Source organism: Trichophyton benhamiae (assembly GCF_000151125.1).
Source record: "Trichophyton benhamiae CBS 112371 chromosome Unknown contix01456_5.r1.exp, whole genome shotgun sequence".
Lineage (NCBI taxonomy): Eukaryota > Fungi > Ascomycota > Eurotiomycetes > Onygenales > Arthrodermataceae > Trichophyton > Trichophyton benhamiae.
The window spans coordinates 1272189-1286288 of NW_003315080.1; the positions used below are offsets into that span (position 1 = coordinate 1272189).

Here is a 14100-nt window from a genome sequence, read left to right on the forward strand (position 1 = left end):
CAGGCTTATAAACATGTAGGCGTTGCCATCGAGAATACTCCAGGAACTAAGCGTGTGATCGCATCACTCCCTTCCAGCTATTTGCTTATTCCCTGCCAAATCTGCTTGGTGTGGATGGAACTATAAAATCACACCCCCCTGTCGCTCATCGTGTCACGTGAACTTGTTTTGGACGTCATAAGTTCGTTTGAGCCGGAGACCCAACAACTCACAACTGCATAGACGGTGTGCTGTCCAGAGCTCGATACTGTATCATTTAGCGCTCAAGGCGAGCTTGGATTGAGTGTTGACCGCAATACCCAGCTGTTTCGCATAATATAGGCAGGTTTACCATGGCTTCGAGCCCCGAAATCTCCATTCCTTCCACGAGCATTTCCGCTACGCCGAAACCTTACACTATATACAACATTTCAATCCGTCTACCTCTCCGATCACAGACAGTCGAAAAGCGATACTCTGACTTCCTCAAGCTTCATGAGTCACTTATCAGCCAGGTCGAGAAACCCCCACCAGCACCGTTGCCTAAAAAATCCTGGTTTTCAGGCACCACATCGAACGCAAAGTTTCGGGAGGAACGCCGCAAGGGTTTAGAAGAATACATACAGGCTATCAACGGCTCTGAAGACTCCCGGTGGCGCAACTCTACAGCGTGGCGGTCATTTTTGAATCTGCCTCCAAATAATGCGTCCGCACGAGCTTCCAACTTACACTCGGCCATCGCTGGGCCTGGGGCAGCAGGAGCACCGATTACTGACCCCACGACCTGGCTAGACTGCCATCGAGATGTTAAGACACATTTACATGATGCAAGGCTACACTTGACTCGACGCGATCAATCTTCAACCCCCCAGAAACAACACGAATGCTCCGCATCAGCCAAAAGCAGTCTTGTGAGAACAGGCACTTTATTGGGGGCCTTGGAAGAAGGGTTGAAGAATATTTCCGGGAATTCCGCCTGGAGCGGCTTCAAACTTGGAGAAGGAGAAATTCGCCGACGTAAAGACCTGCTTACCAGCGCTAGAAAAGAAAAAGATGCGCTAGAGGACCTCCTAAATTCCATGGCTGCCAAGAACAAACTGGACTCTGCTGTGGCTTCCATTCCAGATAAACAGGCCCTTTTGGGTATAGATGCAGCTACAGGGAGTAGAAAATCCGCAGTTAAGGGTGGTCGGGTACTGGGGAAAGAGACTAACCGCACGCGGGAGTTGGATAACGAAGGTGTTCTACAACTGCAGAAACAAATCATAGGTGAACAGGACACTGGTGTTGAAGAGATAAGGAAGATAATTGCACGGCAAAAGGAACTTGGAATTGCGATCAATAATGAACTTGAGCTCCAGCTTGAGCTTCTGAACGTTGTTGATGAAGATGCTGGAAAGTTAGTATTGCCCTTGGTCAACTTGCTTTTTCCTAGTACTGCACATCCCTTCATACTAACAGGCTTCTATTTAGGCTCAAGAGTAAAATCGATATTGCACAGAAGAGAACAAAGAAAATATCCTAATCAGCTTCCTCTGATTAAATTTCAGTTACTTTAGTTATGTATATTATAATACCCTTCTTCCAGGCCGTTCCTACTGAGCTCTGGGATTCGTTATATTTGAAGCAAGCGTTTCGTTATGATATAGAATGAAGCTAGTTGATTCTACTTGACTTTGCCAAATGCCTTCCCATCTACATAGAGCCTACATAACCACCAGCAGCTAGATATCCAGTATCTTTCTGCTATTTTGACTTTGATGACAAAAACTATTTGACAGCATGCGTTAGTTTGTAACAGCAAATATGGGGGTTGGGATTGGATATATGCATACCTCCTTCGCTTCTTGTTCTGTAACCTTCGATATCTCTACCAGCTTGTCATCGATGAGGCCAATCCTTTTCTTCCGAATAAGCCACCAAAGCTCTCTCCTATCTTCGCCTAATTTATCATCCAGCAACTTCCGTTTTAATTCGCGAATAAAATCGTTATATAGATCTGGTTCTTCAAAGGAAATCAGTTCATCCCTCATGGTTCCTATGTATTCAACGACTCTATCATAGTTGGCATCGCCCAGGCTGTGCTTGATTTGGTTCTCAATAATCGCGCACATCTGTTTTACAGACTCCTTGACGGTATTGATATCATCCGTGTTCGCAAGTGCTTGTTTGAATTCGGGTATTGCATTCTCTGGGGAAATTCTTTGGCGCTTTTCGCCTTGTAGAAGAGCATCCACGTCCAGTCCAGAGAGTGGCTTATCGGTGATCCTATTCCTTTTGCGGCCTTTCACCTTTGGTGGAACTATAATGGCTGTCAGTAAGAAGATATGATGAGAAGGGGGTGAGATTAGATCCCCTCGTCCTACTCTTGGGATGCTGGGTTTTAACTTGCCTTTCTTAACATCAGATGTTTTGATTAGTTGCTCCAATGCTGACTTGCTGTGTTCCATCAACTCGTCAGGCTGACGGGACTGTTTCTGGAGAACTTTCGGGATTGGGGGAAGTGGCTTAGTAGGGTGGATAGCCCGCCATCGAATGGCCTGGTCAACCCTGTGTAAAAGTGGAGAGTAACAATCCTGAAGAGCAAAGGACTCGACTTGACCACTGCTTAAATTTTAGTACTCGCCTTTCTCTTAGGGGTCCATTGATTTGGTGTTTCCTTACCCTTCTTCTCCAGGCTGGACAAGCTCCATATTTTCCACATATTTTTCCATAGCCGATAAGAGATTTTCGTTTGGCAGGTTTCGATGCTCCTTGACAACTTTTCCGGACATGGTAGTAACCCTATCCAGGGGTGGGAAACGATAACAGCGGACATCTTCTGCAAACGGCAACTGGACCTCAAGCAAGCACTCATAGTCGGGGTCAATTGAAGGAGCTAACAAAACTAAGGTAGGAGATTTGCCATCTTTAGTAACTAGCCGTCCCACGGCATAGCTTTCGACTTCGTGAAGAGCATGTATAATGGAGGAAAGAGCGATGATAGCTTTGTTGTTGGTCCTCTGGGCGATAATAACATTAGAATTCGACATGTTCATGTATCGATCGTACTATTAGAACATAGTCAGTGAAAGGCACTTTTTATATTATCAAGATAGGTTTGGGGATAAAACGGACATTTTCAATTGGGATGAATCCAACTATCTCCAACGCAGCCTTTGTTTCAAGCTTCGTTATATTTTCGTCCGTGTCAGTGATATGCACCGCCGTCCGGCCATACTCGTATCCCTTTGCAAGGGCATCACGCTCCACGTCTCTCTTGCCGCCCACTACTCCACTGTCAGTGACTTGGTAAGATCGCGCATTTCTGACACTTGTTAGTTCGTTCGAGATGCTCTTTCCAGTGTCAGTTCTTGCGTCCTTCAAATTTGCTGAAGAATCTCCAGTTTCCTGAACTTCTGGGGGTGCACCAGATAATACGAATGAACTAGCAGGTGGTGGTCGGGCCGCATACGTTCGAAAGTACCTTTCCACCTGGATTGTTAGTGCAGAATCATACTTGTCTGGGTCCCCGAGTTTGAAATCCCCTTTGAAACTGGGTACTCCTCGCACAGCCTTAACACGTGGGGTATCAAGCTCGGATATCGCTTGTTCCAAAGTACCATAGACACCATCACAGACATCACATAGTTTTTGAAGTGAAGACTCATTCTCGGCCTGGAAGCATCAGTAGGGAAGAAAGATAAAGATGTTGTGAGAAAATTACCTTAACTGCATCCTTGTCTTCTTCTTTAACACCGAAGTCAAGGTCATCAAAGTCCACCCCGCTAGGTAAGATTAGATATAAAATGCAGCCGGATTCATGGTGGAGTTTGCGTACAGAATAACAAGCTCAATGCCCTCTTCTCTTATCTTTTCTGCAATAGTGTCCATGCCATCAAGGTCCATAGGCCCCTTTCCGTTGGTAACAAGGACAATTTTTCTCTTGTATTTAAGCTTCTTGCAATATTTGGCTATCATGTCAATTGCCAATATAATCGAAGAAATTGCTGCAACGTTGTTCGAGTTAGCAAGACTTATGTGACAGGAGAGGGATGGACATGTATCTCATACCATCGCCGTTATCTGTATTGTTGGGTTTTATCAAGCTTCGAAGCTCCCTAAGATCAGGCATGAGTGCTCTAAGAGAATTGTTAGACCCATCTAACCCTCTAGGCTTAACGAAGACATACTGGCCAATTTCCTTGAAAATTGATATATTTTTGTATGAATTATCTTTGGATTTGGTCCACATGTCACTCGAGGTACCTTGCTAAGTTAGAGCTCGACCAGGACGAAGGAAGTGAAGTACTCTACCATCTGTTCTCAGGCCGACAACACCAATCGTTGCCGTTTTCCTACCTGTAGCAATCTGTATATAGGCATTTAGCATTTATCTGGGCAGAGACGCGTTTTCAATTCCCATACCGTAGTGGTAATCCTGTCCCAAACGTAGAGCATTGCCCAGTCAAGATCTGAGTACTCTCTCCCATTGTTCATCTCCCCCATGGACCTCCCGACGTCCACAATGTAAACAGTGGCTTCCTTGTCCGCCATATTGATGAAATCGTGTCAAACAGCCACAATATCTAACAACCCAGGACTCCCGTTCTTTTCAAAGCAGGCAGAGTTAGACAAGCTCACACATACAACAGGCTCCTTCGACGTTAACAAAGGCTTAGTAAGCTAGGCAGACGCGCAGGACAAACACGCCAAGCATCAATCAAGTATCAGATAAACACGAACTCACGTGATACAACTTTCCTTGGCCAAACGTCATAGTTTCTGCAATCGCCAACTTTCCCAGATCAGCTACAAACAACAACTCTTCATTTCAATTCTGTCAGTGCTAAGAAACCCCAAGATTAGGCAGAGGAATAGAGACCAATACAATGCCTGAACGATCTTCTATGCTGGCTCCGGCCCATATTCTGAGGTGTGCATGGCGATAATCCATACTTCTAACTATATGGTGGATCTAGACTAATCTGAGGTGCAGCTATGGCTCCTTGCTAGGATTTCAGTCCTACCAGGTAGGAGCTCTTCGTCTGTTATATACGCTGTTGTACTAACCCAAGCTGTAGACGTTTGTCAGTGGCATAATTGCGTTTAGAACGCTTCCCAGACCACAGTTCTCGACCCTCCAGTCGTCTATTTTCCCGGTTTATTTTGGTCTGCAAACTGCAGTGCCACTCGTGCTTGCTTTGACCTACCCTGGTGAAAAAGTCGCTGGGCGCTTTGGAACCTCAGGCCTTTCTGGAGTATTTTCTGAAAGCAACCGATGGAACACCCTTGTTCCCATTATGACCACATTTTTGGGCGGGATCACCAACTTGTTGGTTATCCAGCCAGCAACCGCAAAAGTAATGCGCCAAAGAAAAGAGCAAGGTTAGTATCCAGTTATAAACTCTTCTTTTAAATGACCTAAAATAGCTGCTAACTGGTTGATTAGAATCCATTGACGGGAAGAAATACACAGACGCTGGTCCCCACTCGAAGGAGATGATGAAACTAAACAAATCATTTGGGAAGCTTCACCAACTCTCTGCTGTGGTTAATCTCGCCGCACTAGCTGCCACCATTTATTACGGTGTAGTCCTTGCCGAGCGCCTCAACTAGAATCTTAGGGAAGGCATCACTGCTTCCATTTTATACGCTCCGACTTGCTACGCCTTACTGGCCGCTTCTTGTATGATTTCATGTACTACCAAAGCATCCGGATTGCATGATATGTAGCTGGATCTTACACTAAAAAAGGATATTCTGGATTTCTTTATGAGTTACTTTGCTACATCTATTTAATCAACTTATTCAAAATTAGGGATATTCATTCTTAGTGATAACTAATATCTCACTACTAAGACCTAAAAGTAGGATGCATGTTTTTTTAGGCAATAATAAGCCCAAAGTTTGTCTCATATTTCTAAGTAAATACCTACTTAACTCGAGGGATATCACGTGCTTGTTTGATTACCTAAACTGGTTATCTAACTTAACTAGTTAGCTTAGCTAGGTAAGCTTGATTGGTTGGTTTCGATTCTTTGCTATGAAAGTTTCAGTCTTTCCCAACGTCAACAATCAAGATATACAAACAAGTACAAGCAATTCATCATCCAGCCTGCTGTCCTCAGTACTTTATCATTTAATTAACTAGAATAACTCTGAATGGCGCTGCTTCTTGGCAACACCCACTTTCCAACACCACAAAAGGCGAAATGGATCTTATGAACAACCCCAATGCAGAATCCTGGATGTGAAAGCAGAGAATTAATGATGTGCTCGTGGGGATATTTCAATTATTTTACAATGGCTTGCTTGGATTTGATATCCTTGGTGATCCATCATTGTTTGCTGAACAAAGGCCGAAAGTTATATCCTCTGCGGGTCTTAGGACCACCAGATCAATCAGTTGGGATTCATTCCTGTCCTTCAACTGGATTTTCTTTGATACCCTGGCATACTTTCTTTCTCATGAAGGTATTCATCTATGTATGGAAGCAGGTGGAATACAAAAGCATTGTCAATGCACAATTCTTTTTTTTTTTTTTTTTTTTTTTTTTTTTTTTTTTTTTTTTTTTTTTTTTTTTTTTTTGTTTGTTTGACTTCATGGGTTATTATACTATCTATTTTCTTCTTTATTATCAGTGGAAGCTTTATACTAACTCTTCTTTAAGCTGTGTGATAACACCTGCTCAGAGGGAATCTAATGAACTTCTTGTACTTTTGAGGATCTCCAGTGGTATAATTTCCTGGCCTTCCTCGCTTTACTTTTCCCTCTACTAATGCAGGCCACTTGAATACACATTCTCCTACAACAACACTATCGGTTCTAACCTACTTACAGGTAGATTAGGACCTGTAGGTTTTCAGACCTACACATAGCTACGAAAATAGGATTTTTGCTTCCATTAGATCAACGTCGATTTGCTGTTTAACCCGAGGACGGGCCTCAGTGATGGAGCCTACTATCTTCTTTGGGTTATTCACCCTTTTCACTATATACAGCCTTTGGTATCCCATCCCGTTAACAACGATAAACCCACGTTTTCCACTGCCTGCTAGAATTGCTGGAACTATTCAGTTAACAGCGACGACAAATTCCGCGGTCTCCATGTTTCGAAATGTCATGTGGCCAGATTTGAATCCACGTCCTCCCTCAAATGAATCTCTGCCGAATAACATCACCCCTTTAATCAACGATCAGCTGCAAGAGTTCCTTGATAAATGGGATTACAAACTTGAGAAACACATCACAGAAAATGCAGAGCGTCCGGTTTCTACAGTCACATCATATTCTACTCCGACACCCACCTTGCAAGCTATGATGGCCAACATCATAGAGCCACAATCTTACCCAGATCCTCTGGATTATAACAGTTGGGTTGGGTACACATTCTATCAGTTCGCAGAGAAAGAAGTGAGACGCAATCCTAATATGTACACCTTGGCTGCTATTTTCATACTGGTAAACTATTGGCTTGTGCGATCTGCGCGAAGGTCCGAAGTCCGTGAGGAGCTCGAAGCAGTGAAGGAAGTGCCCATTGACAAGATAAAGGAATTGCGTGATGAACTTATTGCTCACAATGCTCGATTACATTTGGTCGAAGTCAAGGTCGAGGGTCTTGCTTTGGCTGATGACCAGCGTCGGTTTTCGAGGACTGCTTCTAGGCAGATTCCACAGGTGGGCGAATCTGAGCAGGCCTCAACGGAGGCCCAGACATCACCAGGCATATTACCGGCCAGCCAGCCAGGAAAACCCGAATTTGATTCTCTTCAAGAGCAACTAACAGAAATGAGACAAGACCTTGTTTCTTTGAAAAGCAACTCGGAAACACGCTCAGAACACCTTTCGGAAAACATTGCTTCCGTTATGAGCACAATTAAAGAGTTGCAAAAGGAATCTGAGTCTACTTCGCGGACCAGAATAATGAACGATGCGGTCTCAGTCAAAAAGAGCGTATTCGAAGACCTTAAATCAGAACTGACGCCTCTTAGTGACCGGATATCTGATATTGAGGCCTATTCTTCTTCATCACGAGGGGAACTGGGAAGATTTGCTATCCAGGTATCGCAGATCATGGAAAGTATAAACGTTCTAAGAAGGGAATTTGAAAAGGTCAAGCGCAAACTTTCGGCTGAGTTAGCTTCAATAAAAACCGAAATATCCAGGGAACACAAGTTAGAGCTTGATGCTGTTGAAAAGCAGATAATCGAGTTGAGGCAAACAGCTTGTTTATCAAGAGATGAATTGGATGATCACCTTTCACAGCGGATATCTTCGATAATGGGCATAATCAACGAAGCGAAAGAAGATTCCGCAAGCGGTGTTCCTATCGACTCCGTCAAAAAGGAAATGGCTAGTCTTAAGTCTTCCTTGAAGGTTGTTGAGCATGCAATGAAAGAAATAGGAGACGAAACAAAGAACCAAGATGTACACCATCTCCGAGTTTCTCTAGAGGCTTTACAGGCAGAAAGTACTAGGTCGTTGCAAGAATTATCCAGCCGTTTGGATATGGCGATGCAAGACATACAAGTGGAACCATGGAGAGTTAAACATCAACAGTTTGACCAATGGATTGCTATGGTTGAAAGTAAGCTTCAGGGGTTGGAACACCGTTCGCTAACTGAAAGCAATCTACTCCCCGTTCTATCACAATTGGAGGCGTTGAATACTAAAGTTGATCTTAATGATTCTTTGTTCAAAAGAGTTGAAGATGAATGTGCCACGAAGTTCGAGCAGAAGTCTCTTTATGCGGATGTTAAACATCTCGAAGGACGAGTGAATCAGTTAGAATCTATTCCTCAGAAAGATCCGTCAAGCACTATGAAGGAGGAGCATGTCATTAAACTGAGGGATCTGGGCAAAAGTTGTGTGGATCTCAGGTCAGAAATCGGTGAAATCAAAGATACCCTCACTACATTAATATCGGATGAGATTCCCAAACATCGCTCGGAAACCCTCGATAAGCTTACCGAATCTGTTCGACTAAGTACATCTCAAATTGAGAAAGATATCGAGGCTCGTTATGCTCATAAGGAGGATGTACTCAAGTGTTTAAATTCTCTTCAACTAGATGGGAAAAAGCCTATTGACCTGCAGCGCCTGAAGAAGGATCTTTCTGAGATTGAAAATTACGCATACGCCACTCAAAATAACTTGAATCTAGCAATTGAAAGAATAACTGACAATGAGCAGCATATTGAAACTTTACGCGAGGGCAACGCTACCAACTACAAAGATATTCGCCGATGTTTAGACAAGCTAGGGATATCTGGTACCATCGTGCCTCTCAGTGCACCTATTAAGCCAAAACCAGTCCCCGGAGAATCGAAGCCACCCGTCCACATTGACTTATCTGTGGGGAAAAAGTTCAACTCACAGGTCTCGTCCAGTTCACTAGATCGAGGTGATAAGAATATCAGTCGGTTTGACCCAAGGTACAAGGGAGACGACAAACCTGTTGGTTCTGATATCGAATCTAACCTGTCTAAACGTTCTGAGCCCTTGAAAAAAACAAGTCAAGGCAAGAATATCAGTCGGTATGACCCAAGATACCAGGGCAGTGACAAGTTTAGAAAATCTTTTCCCGAGCCAGGATCTTCAGAAGCATCTAAAGCAGAAGGAAAGCTGAATCTCACGGCGGACTCGTTCGTGGAGCGCCCAAAGAGTAGTGGGGATAGGAGTCGGGCGTCAAGAGCCAGTGTTGCCCAGTCAGAGTTTGCAGGAAAGGAAAAGACTGAAGTCGAAATGACGACGGCAAAAGAGAAGCCTGAAGAGGGTGAAGATGCTATAAAATCTTTGGTCGAAATCACGTCGCGCCAGGAGCAGCAATCAGAGAGAGAGGAAAAAGATGTAGACTCCATGTCTGTCTCAGACGATAATGGCGACGATGCTCCTGATACTTCTGCTGAACCAGTTTCTAGCAAATCACCGGAGATTGCAGCTACAACCGAGTCTGAAGATAAAATGGAAATGTGATTCTATCTGTATATATGGAATAGGAGAACAAGTTCCGAATCAACAAGACCAATTTCTCTTTTCCCTTCCAATAACATGCGTGTGATAGTTATATCACTGCTTCCTTCTCCATTAGCAGGTAGATACTAGACAACACCTTATATCCCGTAAACTCTACAGTAGTCAGTTACACGTGCAATCTATGTACAGTAGTTAACTCTAGTGGCGCTGCTCCTCATATAAACTAGGCTTCCGTAGCTTACTTCCCTGAAAGGCTCTGAAGTGCATAGAAGTATGATAATGATAACTAGTTTTCAGAATCAAAAACATATTTCCTACATGCCACCTTAAGCAACTCAATGCGCTGTTGCGTATGGGTGAATACTTCGCTGTACATATCAACGTTCTGTCTTACTACCTCCGCTTTCGTCTTGGTCCCAGAACATATATCTCCCATTCGCAGTTCCATTTCTTTTCGAAGGAATGGCTTCGTGAGGCTAGGGCAATCAGGCAAGCCAGCAACCACATTGTCATATCCTTCGACAAGAGCAACCCCAAGCTTCGTAGGGATAAATTCATCTACCCTACCGCCAGATCCTCTGCCACCACCGCGAGGGCGAGTTGCAACATACTCTCTGGCCTTGATTTTGGATATATGCTCAGCCATAGTAGCGTCGGTACCAATTCCATTCGCATCCATGAGCCCAATGAGTTCCGGCTCGGTAAGATATCCGGGAGCAACCGTTTTCCCTTCTGTAATATTCGCTTCTTTTGGCTCAAAGGATTCGTTCAGAACAAAATTCGGTAGCGGTTGGCTGCTCTCCCATTTGTCATACACATAAACATCCAGATAGTTTCGTTCTAAGACGATGAGGCCCCGAGTATGAAACTCTTCATCCCCATATTGGATTTCAATGTCCGTCGACTCGCCTTTCGCATCCTCAGAGCAGCAGGCTAAAAATCTCCGGGTTACAAACTCATATACTTTTTTCTCATTGGTGTTGAGTACCGTGGGAGAAACATAGACCACTGGGTGAATTGGTGGATGGGCTTTATCATTGTTTCGACCCCGACGAGGTTGTTTGAAACCACCGCCTATAAGTCTGTAATTAAAATTTCGTAACAGAGCGCGAGGGGTTAGTGTGGAACTCTGCTAGAATGGTTGTTGTGAAGAAGACTGACCCTCTTGCGTATTCGCCCCATGCTTCACTTGGATATTGTTTCTCGACAAGTTTTTTCAAGTCAATCTCATTATCGAACTGGTCGGTTTCGGTACGAGGATAGCTAATAAACCCCTTTGTATAGAGGGTTTCGGCGGCCTTATACATCATGAGGCAAACGAATTAGAAAAGGTTCAGTTCAAACTCCTCGCATGGTGTAGCGCAAACCTTCATAATTGCTTGACTATCAATTCTCAAGTATTTACTTCCCATCATTTGGAGGTCAACGGTAGTTAAAGGAAGTGGTCTCCATTTGCTGGTCGGTTTTTTGTTAACTTTAGTAACAGTGGCTGTTTTGGCTGCCAGGCATCGCTCAAAGAGGACTACCACTGCGGCTCGGTCAAAAAGATGCCCACGTTGCCAATTGAAGTTCACTGTAATACCATCACGGGTATGTGAAACTTTGATGGACCAAAAGGCCTCTGGTTTGAAATTCTTAACTCTCATATACCTATCCACAACAAATCCCAGAGTTGGAAACTGACATGACCCTGAACAAGCAAATCGATTAGCAAGTCATGCATGCCGAGTACAACAAAGCCATGAATAAATAAGTTACCGTAACTGATTGTCCTTTCAGCCAATGCCCCTCCCAGTGTCTGAAGCTGAAGCGTTTGAAGTCTCGTGAAAGCTGCTCCGATGCGCAGATCTAGCTCAATTCTAGCAGCCACAGCATCCACTTGGCGTTCATCAAGCCCAATTGGTCTCCGAGCAGCTTCTAACACATGCCTATATATAAAATTATATGTTAAATACTGATTTATTTTATTCTGGAAGGCATCCATACGTTCGTTCGGTATTGCTGAATCTTGCCCTTTTGATTTCAATGCTTGGGTTACCAAGCACAGCCTGGTCTCGGACTTCAGAACCTATGTGCTCTCCTTCTCTATCACAGTCAGTCCATATAAAGAGAGCTCTGGAATCTCTGGCTTGTCTCTTGATATTCCGAGCTATGCCGAGTTTTTCCTAATAAAAGTACATTAGTTTAATATGATCCCTTCAAGCAGGTGAACATCTAGGACACTCAGACTTTATCAACTGCAATTATAACATTCGCGGCAAAGAGTTGGGAGGGGTTGCAAGAATTCCAGTTTCTATATCTGGGTTCAAAGTCCGAAGCTGTTAAATGTCCTAGGACACTGGTCATAACAACGGAGCAGCTACCCCACGGGGGCCCGAATGTGAAATCAAATTCGTAGTTTTTGACATATTGATTGCCTTCAATTCCAGACTTGTAGAAAACAATATTAGTTTGCCCTCTGGTTTTAGGGGGACGATATTCTTACAGTTCTTATGCGTCCACCAGATAGATGCTGGGCTACTAACTTAGCGATTGCAGGTTTCTCTGCAACGCATAGAATTTTGGAGACCATAAACGCGTCCGAGTACCAGCGTGGTTTGTCAGTTCATCGTGCACTAGATTTCAATCTCCAACTCTGGTTATACTCTCCCCGTAAAAGCCGCGCGTTTGAAGGCGAAGTGTCGCCTGACGTTGAAGGCGCGCTAAACAAGGTTCAATTGATGTGCACGGTCCACAACCCTAAATCTCCCCTTTTTCGTTGAAACGACGATCAATTCTACGTGTTAACAACAAACGAAAGGAAAAACGAGAGAAAGCTTGACGCTGCACAGGTTTTGTGCCAAATATTTGCCATGGCGTTACCGACTCTTCAATCTGTGGCTGATTGCGCTGATTTCACGCAGGCTGCTCTCCCTTTCCTTCACCAGCTTTCATCTTTGCCTACCAGAGTGGTGGAGGCTGGTTTCAACGTCGATACACTGCGAGAAGTTTACCTATCAACAAACCCGCTTGTTATAGCATTTGGGTTCTCTCTATTTCTTGTCCCGGCTTTTGTACTTGTCTCTGAAATCAACCGAAACTATTCTCAAGTTGATCGATTGTGGAGCATTTTACCCTCCATTTACAATGGACATTTCGCCCTTTGGTGCCGGCTGAAAGGCCTTGCCACAACTGAAATCAACACCATCTTTATTATTACATTGATATGGAGTGTAAGTGCAAGCAATTTATTATTCTACTCGCGTTAACTCCCTTGATTTACCCGGCTCAATGAACTAACTCCTCGCGCGGCAGGGCCGCCTTACTTTTAACTATTGGAGAAAAGGAGGCTATTCCATCGGTTCTGAAGACTATCGATGGGATGCTGTTCGAAAAATGGTGAACAGTCCTGCCTTATTTTTCCTATTCAACGTCCTCTTCATCAGTCTCACTCAATCGGTCCTCCTATTCCTCATTACCGTACCTACTTATATATTTGTCCTTATCGGTACCATTCGCGATGCGCCCAGTTTCGGGCTACCTGATCTTATATTTTCTCGGTTCCTCCTGTTTCTTATATTAATCGAACACTTCGCCGATCAGCAACAGTGGAAATTCCAGCAGGCCAAGAAACAGTACCAGAAGACCGCCCGCGTTCCAGCAGAGTATAAGGATATTTTTACGAGTGATGACTTGGACCGCGGGTTTGTAGTGTCCGGCCTTTGGGCCTGGTGCAGACACCCGAATTTTGTCGCTGAGCAAGCCATTTGGGTTACACTGTACCTATGGTCTGCTTACCGAGCGGAATCATACTTCAACTGGAGCGGAGTGGGCGCTTTTTGCCTTCTCCTACTATTCCAAAGCAGCACCAATCTAACTGAAAGCATCACGGCGAGCAAATATCCTGATTACAAGCAGTATCAAGCTCGAGTAGGGAAATTTATTCCACGCTTCAGCGTCGAGCCTTGAAGTGCGGCATCAAGAATAAGCGAATGTTCCATGTTTATTATATGTAAAGTTCTTTCGCTGTTAACAATTGAGGGGAAATTTTGTTCCCCTCTCCGTTATGTTACTCAGTGGGATGAGAAACTGATACCTCCATGATAATATTAATTAGTTGATAATATAAACTCCCCATACATCTGTTTATAATTGAGAGTTCCAGTCAATTATGTCACAAAGAT

General features: G+C 44.0%; 7 protein-coding genes across 7 annotated transcripts; 4 read left to right on the plus strand and 3 right to left on the minus strand.

Moving 5' to 3' along the window:
* Positions 1–332: 332 nt before the first annotated feature.
* Positions 333–1504, plus strand: ARB_03458 (uncharacterized protein; the record flags this gene model as incomplete). The annotated part of the gene is made up of 2 exons (XM_003010710.1): positions 333–1378; positions 1453–1504. 2 exons carry the CDS (start codon positions 333–335, stop codon positions 1502–1504), a joined length of 1098 nt encoding a protein of 365 aa, XP_003010756.1.
* A 262-nt stretch (positions 1505–1766) lies between these two features.
* On the minus strand, positions 1767–3011 carry ARB_03459 (uncharacterized protein; the record flags this gene model as incomplete). Its single annotated transcript, XM_003010711.1, has 2 exons — positions 1767–2529; positions 2644–3011. The coding sequence occupies 2 exons, from the start codon at positions 3009–3011 to the stop codon at positions 1767–1769; spliced, it is 1131 nt and encodes a 376-aa protein (XP_003010757.1).
* A 49-nt stretch (positions 3012–3060) lies between these two features.
* pku80 (Ku domain protein Pku80) lies at positions 3061–4213 on the minus strand (the record flags this gene model as incomplete). Its single annotated transcript, XM_003010712.1, has 4 exons — positions 3061–3636; positions 3686–3746; positions 3800–3968; positions 4033–4213. The coding sequence occupies 4 exons, from the start codon at positions 4211–4213 to the stop codon at positions 3061–3063; spliced, it is 987 nt and encodes a 328-aa protein (XP_003010758.1).
* A 637-nt stretch (positions 4214–4850) lies between these two features.
* ARB_03461 (uncharacterized protein) lies at positions 4851–5577 on the plus strand (the record flags this gene model as incomplete). Its single annotated transcript, XM_003010713.1, has 3 exons — positions 4851–4894; positions 5072–5346; positions 5411–5577. The coding sequence occupies 3 exons, from the start codon at positions 4851–4853 to the stop codon at positions 5575–5577; spliced, it is 486 nt and encodes a 161-aa protein (XP_003010759.1).
* A 1336-nt stretch (positions 5578–6913) lies between these two features.
* ARB_03462 (uncharacterized protein) lies at positions 6914–9937 on the plus strand (the record flags this gene model as incomplete). Its single annotated transcript, XM_003010714.1, has 1 exon — positions 6914–9937. One exon carries the CDS (start codon positions 6914–6916, stop codon positions 9935–9937), a length of 3024 nt encoding a protein of 1007 aa, XP_003010760.1.
* A 286-nt stretch (positions 9938–10223) lies between these two features.
* ARB_03463 (uncharacterized protein) lies at positions 10224–11921 on the minus strand (the record flags this gene model as incomplete). The annotated part of the gene is made up of 4 exons (XM_003010715.1): positions 10224–11019; positions 11099–11175; positions 11305–11627; positions 11696–11921. 4 exons carry the CDS (start codon positions 11919–11921, stop codon positions 10224–10226), a joined length of 1422 nt encoding a protein of 473 aa, XP_003010761.1.
* An 868-nt stretch (positions 11922–12789) lies between these two features.
* Positions 12790–13885, plus strand: ARB_03464 (uncharacterized protein; the record flags this gene model as incomplete). The annotated part of the gene is made up of 2 exons (XM_003010716.1): positions 12790–13149; positions 13232–13885. The coding sequence occupies 2 exons, from the start codon at positions 12790–12792 to the stop codon at positions 13883–13885; spliced, it is 1014 nt and encodes a 337-aa protein (XP_003010762.1).
* Between the last annotated feature and the right edge of the window lie 215 nt (positions 13886–14100).